At 44.3% G+C, this 15,960-nt stretch overlaps 1 protein-coding gene across 2 annotated transcripts in view; it reads left to right on the forward strand.

Annotated features, from left to right (window-relative positions):
- The first annotated feature begins 2,588 nt into the window (after nt 1-2,588).
- LOC147420583 (tocopherol cyclase, chloroplastic-like) overlaps nt 2,589-15,960 on the forward strand; it is a 36,103-nt gene continuing 22,731 nt past the window's right edge. Inside the window, exons 1-10 of one of the 2 annotated variants that reach the window (XM_086503996.1) lie at nt 2,589-2,747; nt 3,081-3,230; nt 3,431-3,675; nt 4,696-4,775; nt 4,871-4,947; nt 5,255-5,427; nt 5,532-5,629; nt 5,717-5,821; nt 6,465-6,581; nt 6,669-6,815. In XM_086503996.1, the coding sequence (XP_086360122.1) occupies nt 2,605-2,747; nt 3,081-3,230; nt 3,431-3,675; nt 4,696-4,775; nt 4,871-4,947; nt 5,255-5,427; nt 5,532-5,629; nt 5,717-5,821; nt 6,465-6,581; nt 6,669-6,815 (1,335 nt within the window). In that variant the 5' untranslated portion in view covers nt 2,589-2,604. The remainder of the gene's footprint in view (nt 2,748-3,080; nt 3,231-3,430; nt 3,676-4,695; nt 4,776-4,870; nt 4,948-5,254; nt 5,428-5,531; nt 5,630-5,716; nt 5,822-6,464; nt 6,582-6,668; nt 6,816-15,960) is intronic. The other variant, XM_086503997.1, reaches the window with a different exon arrangement.

Consider the following 15,960-nt stretch of genomic DNA (forward strand, 5'->3'; position numbering starts at 1 on the left):
CCTATTTAACTTGAGAGTAGCGAAAATTAAAGAGAGTACTTTTGAGAAATGACTTTGTGAGCATAGTGGGTGAACATGATTGAAAATAGCAACATAATCAAAGCAATTAGTTAACTTGGCATGAACAATACTTTTGCAAGAGAAAGAATTTAGAGAACATGACAACAGCTGAGGACCTGATTTATGTGGAGCCGGTCCCCCCTCCAATAGGCATTTGTATTATGATTTCTCCCATTAAGAGAGACTTGTTACAATACAATATTTGTGTTCCTTGTGACTTAGGCGATGCAATGAAGATGGAAAGCTTCATGCATCACAAGCGTAACATAAACTTGAAGAAAGCTTTAACTATCCCAAGCCTCAGTCTCAAGACCTCAAACACCTTCGAAGGTGGAGAGAGCTAGCAAGGAATGAGGGTAGGGAAGAGGAAGAAGAAACATTTCATAGGAGAAAGAATTAGTTCCTCACTTATCATAACTCTTCTTACTAGCATACATAATAGCATAGTAATGAAGAAGAAGGAGATGGCAAGCTTAAGCATTGAAGCATGGCTCTTGGCTGGATTTGCACTCCATAGCCAAGAGTGTTGGTGTAGGCTCTCAACCTCTACTTGCTTGGAAAAGGAGAGGGAGCTCTTGCACTTTGCGTAGCACACAATGAGAGTGTTTGTGAGTGTGTGTGGGTGAGTATTCCCTCTAAGCAACCCCCTAGCTTACTTGGGTCGACCCCCCCCCCCCCCCCCCCCCCCCCCCCCCCCCCCCCCCCCCCCCCCCCTCCCTTCCCCCTTGTAGCTCATGCTTGAAGCTCATTGAACCCCTCCAGGCCTAGCCAATCACAAGCAGGAGGCATTACAAGCAGCAAGGGTAGCCTTGGGAAAAGTGTCCCCCTTTCCCCTTTGAGAGAGAGGACTCGATAAATGCAAAATCAATTAATTAAATCTCTTTAATTATCATTGGACCCCTTGGGTGGCCAACCAATAGGCTTCAGGCACACCAGGAGGGCAACACGAGGAGGAACTTGACAAGTGTCCCTTTTGCTTTCTTTGTACCATTCATGCCTTGTGTGAGTGTGTGGGTGTTCTCTCTCATCCCCCCTCTTGTAGGGCTTGCCCCTTCCTTGTAGGGATTGAATCTTGACCTTTTGACACCTCAAGCCCCTTATGCATAGGTCCAGTTCCCACCACAAGCTTGGCCCTTAAGCACTTTAAGCTTGGGTTGGGTTCTCACCTCAAGTGCAACCCTAGCATCTCAAGCATGTCAAGCACCTCAATCATCAAGCACCTTAATCATCAAGCATGACAAGCACCTCGAGCTGGGTCTTGTTCCCGCCTCAAGCTCAGCCCTAGCTTACCTAAGGTCAAAGGAATTTTACACACATTATTGGAGGTCTTCAATGAAGCTAACCCTAAGGTCTTATGCTCAATTGGTTAGCCTTGCTCTTTGATAGACCATCTCTCATTCGGGCCCCTTTACCATTGGCCCCGTGTTGAGATAGATCTATAAGCACATGTCTATATCTTAACCCTTGTTCCCGTTTATTCTCCCACATTCGGTGATCAGTTTAATATGAGAAAATCATTTGGGTTGGTTAGATATTAGATTTTATGACACTCTTGTTATTTCGCCTGTAGAACCATCGCTTTTCAGGTATGGTAGCTTCTAGTTAGTATAGAGGCAGGCCCTTCTCTTGTAGCAATAGCAAAGCTTCCAGCTAACGCAGGGGAAAGGACTATAGCGGCTAAGGCATGGGTGCCTATTGGCCTGCAAGGCCTAGTGGTGGAGCCTCGCTCTGGACTCGGGCCTCGACATTCTCTCTCTCTCTCTCTCTCTCTCTCTCTCTCGCGCGCGCGCATTGTGGCACCTCACGCAGAGCACACTGTCCTAGAAGCTGTCGGATCAAGTTCATGGTGACACGTGGTCGAGGGAGGGGCTGGAATCCCTTCCGTCATTATACTTAGTATAGATAACAAATGTCTTAAAATCCTAGTGTCACTTTCTCATTTTCTCCCTTCCAAAGAAGCCTCTTACTATTAAATTCCTCTCCATAGCTTTACACATGCTATAGTGAACTTTCACCTTCTTTTGGTAGAGTTAGGGTATAAGGCAATGGTCACACGAGGCATAGTTATCAATTACTTTTCAAATAACTAAGCCTCGTTCGTGGTCATGCGTTGAATAATGAACATGCTTAGTACTACAATGCACCTCGCTTTGTTACTATGCCAATTTTGGCATAATTGCCTTCGTAGCCGTGCCAACCATTAAAGTTGCATAAAGCTTGCAATAGGCCCGAACTTCACTTTCTATGTGGCTGCGTTGCACTTGCTCGGGTGCGGCTTCTGTGCAGTGTGGACGTGGTAGCCACCGCTTCCGTAGTGCCTTTATCGGCTCAACAAGGTCAATTCAATGATGGCCACCTCCACGTGTTCGTGTTGTTCGATAAACTACGCTACGTGTATTCATTCAATGTTTTCGTCTCATTTATTAACGTGTTTATGCCATCCCTCCCCAACTCCCCCCAGGTGCGACCCGGCTCTTAAGCCCTTGCAACCACACCGTAGGATGCTACAAAATGTGGGCATTGGCTGCATTTGGTAGGTATCTGATGGAAACTGCTAAGGACGGAGAGTCAGAACAGCAGGCAGCACCCCCCTCAGGCGAGCTGCAGCTCAAAGCGGCGTCATCTTTCGGTGACCGCCCTCATCATCATCGTCTGCATGTGCCAGACCTGGTGCATCGCTCGTCGAGGTTGGTGGCCGCCTCTCAGTTTTTCTCCACTCATTTACTGCCCCCGGCCCCCCAGTTCTGAGCCCCGTTCTTACGTGCCCCTCTCCCTCTTTTCTCTCTCTGCGGCGGCGCGCGCGCACACAGCCTATTGCTCAGTTTGCTCTCTCTCTCTCTCTCTCTCACACACACACACACACACACACACACACTCTCGCGCGCACGCACATTACATGCATTGCTTCTGTCGTCCTTGACCGTCACCTGGCTTTCCTTCCTCTCACGTCTATTGGATGCTGCTAAATATGCACTGACAATGCTCTTCTGTTCTATGATGTCGTCTTCTCTTCCAAGTAGTAATGTCTCCTCGCTCGCCTCAAGCCTGCACCTGCAGAACCACAACCCTGTAGGAGCATCTTCATCGACATCAACAGCAACAGTCTTGTCGCCTCCTCCTCCAGCACCTACCAGCATTCCTAGTCGGCAGCTGCGGACTCCTCATAGTGGGTACGTGCACCTTTCCTGCTCCTTGAGTGCAACACACACATTCATCTAGGAGCTCGCTGGCTATGTTTTATGTGTCACTTGTAGGGTTTTCTTTTCTCTGCAGACACAGCTTTATATGTTTGATATTGGTCGTTTGCAGCCCTCTACAAGCACATTTGTTCTGTGTAGAGTCTGAAATACAGAAAATGCTGAATGTGCAGATATCACTTTGATGGATCCAAGCGACGATTCTTTGAGGGCTGGTATTTCAAATTGACCCTTCCTGAAGAGAAGACAAGCTTTGCTTTTATTTATACAATCGAAGACCCTGCATTCAGTGGCAATTACGGCGAAACTGACAGGCGGGAGTATGGGCCAAGGTTCCCAGGAGCAGGAGCACAAGTCATGGAAGGCAAAGATAGCTTTCTTTTCCAATACTCTCAGGACACTAGTTCATTCTGGGCAAGTGAGTAGCTTCTCTCCTGCTTGACTGTGTACATTTGGAAGGTTGTTCTTTTAATCTTAAATTTCTGACGCTGAATCATCTGGTATTTGAGGTTGATGCTGATTTTGTGACTTTAATTTAATCTCAGAGACGTCTGGTTTAAGCTCAGAGACCGATTTCTTGCTTGTTTCTGCCGTAGGGATGCACTGAATTTTGTGCTTGCTTGCTTCTTAATAGTCCTGATTCTGCTAGTCAAGGTTTTGTTTTTGAGATTCAGTCAAGTAGTCATGTTGACATTGGTTGCAACCGAAGTATGTTGGACAATGGACATTAATCAGGTCGAGTTTGTGTTTATGGCAATGAGAGGCCTCCTGTACGGTACACTTAATACTTCAACCCTCTATATGAAGGATATGTTGCCAATGTTCTTGTAGTTGCGGCAATTTTGTGGTTGAATGGTAATTGACTTGCGACACCTGACTCGTGAACTAGAACATTGCACTTCTGTTTTATGTCAAAACTGGGTGGGATTTTTGTCTCAACCTTGGCTAATATGATACATAAGAGTCCAATTCTTGCCTGTCTCTTCTGTTAAAGTGTTTTTGTAAGAAGATTTTTAAAAAGAAACTTTTAGTACTTCTATACCGAATTCAAGATTGAACCTATTTCTTTGGAAGATTTATGGTCTCTTGGGAGTGTTTCAGGACTTGTTCATGTTCACAGTTAGAAAGTTCTGATCTTTTTGACCTTACAAGTGTTTTTGGACTTGGAGAGCACTTACCATAGTACGTCTGAATCCTTAGCTAGCTAAATTATTTAGTCTTCAAGTATTTAGATCATTACATAAAAAACCTCAGTTTGGCCCTTTTTTGCTGCTCTCTGTCAGCTAGATTATTTGGTCATACTCTGTCTTGTTTCAAAGCATGCAAAGAGTATTTTGAAACTTCTTACCTGCAGTTTTCTCCTCTGTTCCTTGAGTAAGCCTTAAGATTGATAGTTATATGTTTGATCCTCCACTTACACAGCATAGCCATTGAGCAGGTAGGCATGAATTGGCTTTGGGAAACACATTTGTAGCTCGACCGGGGCAAACACCTCCAAGGGGGGAAGCCTCTAATGAGGTAAAGTTTTTGCTGTTTTGGGCCTCTATAGGAAGAAGAGCTGATGCATTGGCAAACATGCTTCGGAGTTAATGTGATGGGGTGTTCAAGAGCAGGATTTTCTAGCAAGAGTTGAGCAGGGCTATCAAGTCACTCCAGTCTGGCATCAGGGGTCCTTATGTGATGATGGCAGGTACTAACTTGATTAAGGGAAACGTATTGTCTCTTTTGATCAAGGCAAAGTGATATTTGCGAGGTTGATACTTAGTTGCTTGGTTTCGGTTGAAAGTCTGATATGTTTGCTGCTGAGTTTAGTTTAAAACTTACCTTCTGGCATTGTTCTAGCTACTAATTGGACCAGTGTTGTGACCAAATTTGGCCAAACTGTTTGTAGCAGTTAACAACATAAAATTCTTGTTGTGTTAAGGCACCATGCTTTCGCTGCCTTCAGAGCACTTTCGTGCATTTCAAGTGTGACTATGGTGATTCCTGCTTATTAGCAGGTCAAACAATGGAAAGGCAGTGAAACCGATAAAGTGGGCTTACAGCACGAAGCCTGTGTTTGGTTGGGGAGACACAATATCAAAACAGAAGGCAACTGCTGGCTGGTTGGCTGCACTTCCAGTTTTTGAGCCCCATTGGCAAGTTTGTATGGCAAGTGGTTTGTCAACAGGTATTGCTTTTTGTATCAGTTCTTTTGACTTGTAAGCTCTACTCTCTGTAGATGAAAGGTAATGGACAACTACATGGTGATTATGTAGCTGTTTACATTTGTAGGCTGGATTGAATGGGGTGACAGGAAATTCGAATTTCAAGATGTTCCTTCATATGTAGAGAAGAATTGGGGGGGAACCTTTCCAACAAAGTGGTTTTGGGTATATTTTCTTCACCTGGATTCTGCCGTGCTAATGCTTGTTGCTGATTTTGATTACAACCTGGTTCTTTTGAACTGTTTAAATCAGGCTCAATGCAATGCTTTCAGAGATGCTACAGGTGACATATCATTGACTGTTGGTGGGGGCCGAAGATACCTTCCTCTTACTCGATCATATGAAGAAGTGGCTCTGGTAGGTTTGGACTTGAAATTCCACTAAGTAAAATTACACAATGGAGAACCAGTAGACATATTTATTTTTAGATTAGAAGAAAGGATGTCTGAAGTGTTTGAAAGATTGTTCTTTACATTTGCACAACTTTGCTCAAATCGCACATAAAGATTCGACAATTTTCTCATGAACATGTCCATTAGCCCTCTAAAGTTACTTATCTTCTAGGCGAGTCTCGAATAGTATAGAGCTCAGCATTATATCCAAATGAACTGTAGACCTGTCGGCGTTCTGATGGTTGGGTTAGAGCAATTTTTTTATATTTGAAGCAATTGTACTTTTGTGTACATCTGTCATGATTATTATTTTTATCATTGTCACAAATCAACGAGGCATTTTATATTCACTAAGACTTTCAAGCTCTTCATGGTGGTGGATAGGAAAGAGGGTTGTTAGCCTTGATGTGGTTTGCATGTAGTTGTGTATTAGTTGTAAGTTTCATTTTGTACTCTTCTAGTTGCTTGTACTTTTGCTGTTACTTCTGTTTTAATATGTCTGTGCTCCTTTTCTTCTATATGTCTTTGATGTTAAGTGAACTTTTTATTCTGTGTTTCTGTTGCTATGCCATACTCATTTGATCCTAAGTTTTACATTATGTGGTCAGGTGGCTGTTCACTATGAAGGAAAAATTTACGAGTTTGCTCCATGGAAAGGCCCTGTGGAGTGGGAGATATGGCCGTGGGGCTATTGGCATTTGAAGGCTCATAATTCACATTATGAGGTTTTAATAGAATGTCATAGTGATTATGGCCAGAGCAGATGTATCAGCTCCTTTATACTTATTCTAGTTTTTTCAATACATTTCCAGGTTGAGCTGGTGGGAACAACAAATGATTCTGGCACTTCACTCCTTTGTCCAACTGAATCTGGGATGGCTCCTAAGTGTAGGGACACCTTTTTTGGTGATCTAAAGCTTGAGATTAAAGAGCGCAGTGAAAATAGCTCCAGAAACAAGGTGAACTTCTTTTGTCACAAGTACAATTTACCTCAAGTTGTTATTGCTTACACTTTCCTGGACCCTTGGAGGATAACAATGTGTTCAGGCTGTTTTTGCTGTAAACTCTCAGCATTCTGGAAACTTCTTTCCCTTGGCTGTCACCCATGGAGGATTTATCTGTGATTTCTTTTACATTATAGCCCGCACCAATTGTGATGATGAGGGAGAGTACCAAGCTGCAAACCTTCCAGAAGTGGTACACATAGTCAGAAAAAAACAGAAGAAAGAGAGTAGCAAGGTGCAAACCTTGCAGAAGTTGTACACATAATCAGAAAGAGGAAAAGATAACCTAACTATGCACGATGAAGTTAACGGTTAGATTGCCTTATGGATGACTACCACGAATCTATAGCTGCACTTTCCTTCATAGGTGAATTTGGGCTCTTCGTGGATTCATCTAGAGTGTGTGTGTATTAGCCATGCGTGTGCAGCATTTGTGTTGCCATTGGGTGCTCTGTCCTACTTGTCCACTGCTTCTTCTGCCGCTGCCACTCTCTTCAGATGCTGCATGTCGTCCTCGCTATCTTCCAGCTTTGCAAGCATTTCCCCCTTTTATTTTAGTGTCTTTCTTGCGCAGTAGCGTGTGTTTTCTCTGGTGGCTTCTTCACTTTTAACCTCCAGCTACCTTTGAGGCGTGAAGACATGTATCTGAGGGGAGGTGTGGTGACCTATTTCGCATAGAGAGGGTTTTATCGGATGGATTGGGCTGCACAAACAGATTTTGTCACAAATTGATATGTCAAGCCACTGAAGAACGGAGTAGACTGGCAGATCCTGACCGAGGGGCCTAAACCCTAGAAGAAGCAGAAGCAGTAGCAGGAGAAGCGAAAGAAGTTTCGACCAACTTATGGGACCCCGTCTGATGGGGCCAAAGTGACAAAGGCATTAAAATAAAGCAATCACAATCTCTCTCTCTCACAAACACACGCGCGCACGCGTAGAGAGAAGATGACATGGTAGTTGTACGGATTCTCGGAATTCGCGTTGACAGCTTGTACGGATTTTCGGATTTTACACTGACATGTTGACGTGGCAAAGTTGTACGGATTTTCCCGTTTTACGTTTATTGCTGACGTGACAGAGTTCTACGGTTTTCAGCTTTTGGGCAGCTGCTTTTGAGCGCGTTGCTTTTGAGTTTGAAGGCTTCTTATGTAAACTGCTTTTCAGAGGCCAAGGACCTTTAAGTATGTGTAGAGGGCTCATTCTCTGGCACACTTTTGTGAGAAGGTGCAGAGCGCGAGTACCGGCATTGTACCAAGTCCCAGTAATATAAAGAAATTCCGAAAGGGGCGCCAAGGTTTTGGGCCAATACTCTTTGGGGTGGAATTCCGCCACTCTATGTCGCGTGTGCTCTCTCTCTCTTTTCAGTTCAGTTGTTATTGAAGTGCTAAAAGTCTGTTCAATCTGTTTTTTTCCGTTGGCTCGTGGTACTCGTCTTGTGACAGTGGTATCAGAGCATCAGGCGTGTGCTTTTGTGAAAGCATAGTGGTCCTACAAAAGAGCAGACAGAGCAAACCATTGCTTCCAAAGGCTACTGAAATTTTATTTGAAGAATCTTCGTGCTCCGACCCGGGACTTATTAGGCACTCCCACCCTTACTTCATCGCGCACTGGGTGCATTCTCGTCTTCACCGCTCTGTCTTACAAGGCATAAGCCATAAAGAACCCAAGACATGGCGTTCATGGATTCAACAGAATATTTGCAATTTTTTCTCGACGAGCTTCGCGACGTCCTTTCGCGGCATCCTTAGCAAAATCTTCCGATGCTGAAAAGTTTTGAACAATTTTGCCCTAGGTGGTACCTCATCCTCCTCCAACACCAGAAAAGTAAGAGAGCTTCCAACAACCGGCAACCTTCCCAGCCATCTGTTCCGATCGGGGGAGTCTTTAGGAATATGGTGCAGCCATCTGACCCTGATCCAATGCAACCGCCTTTGCCACCGCCGTTGCCTCACCACCCCCACCACCAACGCCACCAGGCTACAATGGTTGGAGCCCATATGGATAACCTTATTATCCGTACGAGGGATACGCGCCTAAGCAACCCAAAGAATTCAAGGATGGCGGCACGACAGTTAAATTTCACTTTTTCCGTGGTGAAAGATTGGAAGAAAGCGTTGCAGCTCTACAACAATTCGACGACATCTATGCTTTGGGGAACTATAGAAATGAATCCAAGATTTCTTGAGCATCAGGATTTCTTAAAGATAATGCTATGCAGTGGTGGAGTTCCATCGCGACTTAACCGCATGCTCCAGGGACCTGGCAAGCTTTCAAGATAGTATTTGCACGCAGTTATACAACTTCTATGTTTGAAGCCCGGATCTTGGCAGAATGGGCAATTTCAAAATGCTTGCCACAGAGACCATGGACGACTATAACCAAAGGTTTCTCGACGTATACCTTCTGGTATTCTTCTATAGGTTCGTTCCCTTGGAGGCCCAATGCGAGCGATACACCATTGGACTACCATCACCATTGCGGGAATATTGTCTCTCCAAGCAACTCTCCACCATGCAAGAGCTTATGGACCATGCTGCGGTCGACTACAAACTGATGAAGGAAAAGCAAGTGAAACCGGCCCGTAGGGCGGTAGACTTTGGCTTTCACCCGAAACTTTACTCTTAAGCTTTAACACACAGAGAAACCTTGCAGAAGGAACCTATAACGGGAATTAACACTTCAAAGCACACACGGCTCGAAATCTAGAATGCTCCGAGCAGATGCCGACAACTTGCAGACCCCAAAAATTGGCGCCCCTTTCGGTATTTCTTTATTCCTTTAGAGGGTAAAATTACAAAACTAGAGTCCTGTGGATCTTCACTTGTATCCAACTAGATCACACCTGTTCTGGCAAAATTTGGCAACATAACGGCCTCAAAACTCGCGACGAACAATCCCCTTGTTGGAACTCGCTTCCAAAGACATAAACCCTCTATTTTCGGCCCAAAAACAGCAATTGCAGCTCACTGTATTTACTAGTTTTTACCGTGTTTTCAGCCCTAAACAATCCCAGAACTGTCCACTAATAGTGGGACATTATTCCCAATGCTTTTGGCATCTATACGGCTGCGAAACAATCCATAAACAGGGCATAACCAACACTAAAAATGCACCTGTAAGGTGAGGTTATCACCCTCACCGGTGCTTGCTTTTGGAGTAGTAAGCTACTCCTGTTCCTGCTCAAAGAGGCTCTTGCCTCGGCACAGAAGCATAAGACCACACAATTGTACATAGGTCAAATGAAGAGCCCTCTTGTGGGGCATCAAATAACTGCACAGAGGGGGGAGAGAGAGCAGTGTAGAGTGTGTAGGACATCACTTCTTGCACGACACTGTACATGAGAAGGAAAGCTTGTACACAATAGCTTTGATACCTGCAACAATCCACCATGCGGATGAAAAATGCGACCCCCACGCTTATTTCAACGCTTCTCTCTCTCTCAAGGTGGAAAATGCCCAAAAATGTGCCAAGTGGCACTCATGCATGGTTTTCCCGTTTTGTACCTTGGGGTCTAAAAATATCTCAACCGATTGCTCAATTGAAACTTGATTAAGCGGTAGAGTAATAAAAGATTCCTCTTGTCATTCTGGAGCTAATGACGTGAACAAATTTCATGGCCCAAAGTAGCAATTTCCTAAATTTTAGGAGATTCTTCCATTGGACTCTCATTGGTCATCTGACCATCTTTCTCCACTGGGACCACGCCCAAACATGCAATGTAGCCCAGTTCTTGGGTGATTTTCTCTTTGTGACCTCACCTTGGCACTGTGACTCCTTTGAGTTAGTTTCCTAGGATCCATCAACTTATTAAGTGTGACGAGGGGACCTAAATGACTTTGAATCGAGCTTAGACACCCTTTCACTACTCTAATTCCAGTGCCGACCAACTTCCCGTCTGCGGGAGAAACTACTGTTTCACAGTGGCCATACAATGTCCGGCCATTTGCAACTTCAAAAAGAGGGTCTAAAAAATTAAACGAAAATCATTGAAAAGAAACCAACAGACATATCCCCCTCTTGAAATCGCAAACGTCCTCGATTGCATACCATAAATACATGCCATTGATGATCTTGTGTTGTTAGCACTCTTTTATTATCGCATGTATTTTGCAAGAAAGATGATAAGACATAGATACAAATGACTTAATGAGACCTTCATACTTTTGTCATTTCCATCTATGATAGAAGTGAACATTGGACATTTAACATTTAAAGAATGATGCACACTTTTATGACACTGAATCCATATGTATGTTTGATGTGCTAGCTCTATTATTACCCCTCCTTTGCACACGTTGGGGCAAATGTAGGCTGTAACCCAAAGGCCTCAAGGTAAAGCTGCAATACATTTGGTGACTCTGACAGTTCATGCTCTTCCATCCACTTTGCATCCATAGGAGGATAATTCTTGAACTTCACCAAATAGCGTCTTGCAACTTGTCCTTAACTTTTCTTTCCTTATGTGCAAAAATCTGCTCAGGAACCAAAATTTCATGAAGTTCCTCAACCTCCTCTGGCATATCTTTTGGCACATCACCCACGAAGGGTCTTAGAAGACTCACATAAAACACATTATGAATCGTCCAAGCGTCATGCAATTTCAGCCTGTAAGCAACATTGTTGATCTTATCAAGCACTTGAAAAGGCCCATAGTAATGCAGGCTAAGCTTCGGAAATAATCGTTCCTTGCCCTTCATTTTCTTCAACCTTGCCTTTTCAAATGGCAAAAGTACCCAATCACCAGGTGAAAACAATAGCTCACGACGGTGGCGATTAGTAGCCCTTGTCTGTTTTGCCTGAGTCTTCTCCAAGGCAACTTCAATTTTCTTATACATTTCATCCATGTTCTCGACATATCGATCCACCTCAAAGATCTTGTCCTTTATATGCAAAATAGGAGGAACTTTCTTGCCGCCTTTATCAATCTCAAAAGTGCCTGCCAGTTGACGAATGCAACGTATTGTTGTATGCGTACTCAACAGATCCAAGACAGTAGATGTCACCAGCGTGTGACTACTATCTATCCTTTTTGTTGATTTCTTTCTTATTATTTATTTACTTTCACTTTTTGGAAACACCCCTCGGAAAATCTAACAGCCTTGCATTGCATTTCTAGTGTGGAACTGTCCAAAGGGAGTCCAGGCCTGAGGGCAAGAGAGCACTAAGGTTGGACAAGGACTATGGTTAGCCAAAGTGGGGTCATTGACTAGCCAAAGTGGAATCCTTTGCTACAGAGGCTACATTTCAATTCTGGGTGTGGTTGCAGAGTACAAAGGGGGTCAGATGACCTAGAAAGATACAATGGCAGTATCTCCTAAAATTTAGGGAACTGCTATTTTGGGACCTGAAAATGTGTCTGCGTCATTACCTGCGGAATGACAAGGGGAACATTTTATTACTCTGTCGTGAAGTCAATCGGGCAACCGGTCGGGAGATTTTTAGGCGGCAACCCCGAAACGGGAAATAGCTTGTAAATGTGCCAAGTGGCACATTTCTGTGCACTTTCCTCATGCAACAAGAAGTGGCGCTGAATTTATAGCTGGGAGGCTCATTTTGCAAGTTCCTGTCACAGGTTAAGAGCTATGGAGTGCTTCCTTTCCCTCTTATGTACAGTCGGTGCCAGGAGTGATGCCCTGCACGCTACGCAATGCCCTCTCTCTCCCCTATGGTAGTATGTTATGCCCCTCAAGTGGGCTTTTCAATTGACCAATGTATTGTGTGGGTTCATGCATGATTGCACAAGTACTGGATTAGCTAGCGGCTAATCCCCCGCAAGTATAGGTGAATTCGGAGAGGTTTCACGCCAAAAATCTCATCCGATTCAAAGGGCAAGTAGCCCTACAGGTGCGGGAGCTCGAGGACTTGCTACTAATGTGACCGGCACGCGAAACGGAGCCCGAAACAGTGAATTACAGCCTGCTGTGTATTTTTGCAGGTTTAGGGTTTTGGCCCTAAACGGACCCTAGTACCCCCAAGAGGTTCGGGGACGCGAGGGGACCGCTGTACAGGTGATTTGGCGCATTTTTGGGGCTGAAAACAGAGAATTCAGCGTGCTGCAGATTCTCGCCAGGTTTTGCAAAGTGCCCGTATGCGTGGGGAAAGTCATTCAATGCGTGGGAATACTGATTGTGAAGGGTCCTAATACAGTTATGGTGCCGAAATCGGGCCGGAACAGTTGAATTTCAGCCAAGCTTGTGCGGGGCAGCTTGTAGGGAACCACAACGTTTATTCCCTCTTTTAAACAATAAAGAAATACCGAAAGGGGCGCCTAAATTAGGGGCCAATCTGGTGTCGGTCTTCTCATACAGGTGCATTCTAGCAGCCTGTATCCCTTTCCCCTTTGTTGTGTCTTGTAAGTACAAGTAAAGTGGGCGACAAATTAAATGGGTGAAAGCAAATAAGGTTTAAGCCTAAGGTCTACCGCCCTTTTTGAAAGTACCGGCCGGTTTCATGGTTCCATCGCCGGGATTAAATCACTTTTTCCCATAGAAATGAGCCTTGGTCAGTTTGGGCTTGAAGACACAGAGGATCATAGACCAGACACAGAGAATTGCAATTATGGCTGACAGACCAAATGATGTGACTGAAGAGGTTTCCTCTTCACAGGGTCAACAGACACATAAAGTGGGTGAGTCTTGAAGACCACCACAGATGGATGATGATATATTCAGGACCCAGTTGGCTACTGCTGTGGCTATGTTCACACAAGTAATGTAGAATCCAAGGTTTTTAGCCTTTCTGCAACCTTCTCTTCCGTCTCCGCAAGTTGGGTCACTGGATCACATTCAAAAGCGTGTTAAGGCTCGAGCACAGGTGATTCATACTGCAGAGTCAATGGAAACACCTGTACACTTGACAGAGAACATGCAGTCTCCACAACCTGTGCCTAAGGTGCAAGCACAGGTGGCTGAGATGCCAGTCTTTCAAGCTGTACCAGTTTAGCCACACAGTTGGTGACTTTGCAAGTTCACCTTCTTCCATCCACTTAGCATCCACTGGTGGATAGTTTCTGAACTTTACCAAGTAACGCCTAGCAACCTTGCCTTTCACTTTTCTTTCTTTATGTACCAAAATCTGTTCCGGGACCAAGATCTCGTCAAGTTCCTCGACTTCCGGCTAATCTTCAACTGGCATATCCTCTGGCACATCACCCACATAGGGTCTGAGAAGACTCACCTGAAACGCATTGTGAATCTTCCAATTGTTAGGCAATTTCAGCCTATATGCAACATCACTGATTATGTCGCATACTTGAAAAGGCCCATAGTAACACATGCTGAGCTTTGGAAACAGTCTTTCCTTGCCCTTCATCTTCTTTAACCTTGCCTTTTCAAAGCGTAGAAGCACCCAATCTCCAAGTGAAAATACCACTTCACGATGGTGACGATCAACTGCTTTCTTTTGCTTTGCCTGAGTCTTTTCCAAGGCCACTTTGACCTTCTTGTACATTTCATCCATGTCTTGAACATACTTATCTGCTTCAAATATCTTGTCCTTTGTATGCAATATGGGAGGTACTTTCTTGCAACCTTCAACTATCTCAAAAGGTGCCTTGCCAGTTGATGAATGCACTGTATTATTGTATGCATACTCCACCAATGGCAAATACTGCTCCCACTTTTCTTTATGCTCTGACACGTAGCACTTTAGCAGATCTAGGACAGTAGAATTTGCCTCTTTTGACTGCCCATCTGTTTGAGGATGAAATGACGAAGAGAATGTGAGCGTGGTGCCCATATTTTCAAACAAGCCTCTCCAGAACAAACTTGTCATGCGTGGATCACGGTCGCTAACAATCGACTGTGGCATGCCATGATACTTGAATATTGCTCATAAACAAGCGTGCCATCTGATTTGGCTTTATCTTCTTCCTGACAGGAATAAAATGAGCCTGCTTGCTAAATCTGCAAATGATGGTCCAAATACCATCGTTTTCTGTCTGCGTTCTCGGAATATCAAAGATAAAATCCATAGCAATACTTTTCCATGGTTTGTTTGGAATAGGTAGTGGTTGCAATAACCCTGGTGCCTTTTGCTTGTCAAACTTGACCTTCTGGCATATTAGGCATTCTCGCACAAAGGCATCCACATCTCTTCTCAATGTAGGCCAGTAGAAGAATGTTTCAACCGCTTTAACTGTAGCATCGATACCACGATGCCGTGCATAAAGTGGGACATGACTCTCTTGCATAACTTTGCGTCGCAATGGCTTTGTGACACAAAATCTGCCATGCATCATCATGAACCCATCTTTGAGAAGATAGTGTTCATGACGTTGTCCATCCCTTAGCTGCTCGAAGACCCTTGCAAAATCTTCATCATTTGCATACTGTTCTCTCATATCATCAAGTTCATGATGATAAGGAATTGGCACAGCTGAAATTTGTGGCTTCCTTTGTGGCTTCCTTGACAAGGCATCAGCCACAACGTTCTTCTTGCCTTCCACATGCACAATCTGAAAGTGGAACATAGACAAGATATTTGCCAATTTGGGATGTCATCGGCAAATTTTGGTATGGCTGGAATTACAAATCAGCAGCCAAATATGGCATTTCCACGTCAACTTAATTGCGGTCAGGGAACACAAATGAACCCTAGCAGTGTTCCCATGTTTCAGTCACTTCCATATGACAACTTAACGTCGCTGGAGAGGCCAACTCCGTACAAAGAAGGTGGCAAAGGTGTGACATTCACGACCTTTACAGGGTTTGATGACAGGAAGAAGGCTCTCTCATTCCTCTTGCAGTTTGACAAGGCCTATGCCGGGGGAAACTTTACAGAGGCTTCAAAGGTCCGCAAGGCAGTCACTTTCTTGATAGGGAATGCGGGACAATAGTGGGCAACTTTATTGCTGCAAGGGCAAGCTTTGTCCACATGGATTTACTTCAAGCAGATTTTTGCAGCAGCATGGTTATCTGATGACTTTGAAGCAGATGTCATGACAGAATGGCACCAGCTTAATGTTGCCACTTGCAAGAATCTCGATGACTACAATCGGAAGTTTTGGAAAGCTCTACTTCCAATAACTTCCTATAGGTTTGTGCCATTGACAGAACAGATTGAAAAATACTGTTGTGGCCTACCCAAAGAATTGAGAAAG

Source organism: Adiantum capillus-veneris, chromosome 28 (genome assembly GCF_014529385.1).
Source record: "Adiantum capillus-veneris isolate H3 chromosome 28, ASM1452938v2, whole genome shotgun sequence".
NCBI classification, from domain to species: Eukaryota; Viridiplantae; Streptophyta; class Polypodiopsida; order Polypodiales; family Pteridaceae; genus Adiantum; species Adiantum capillus-veneris.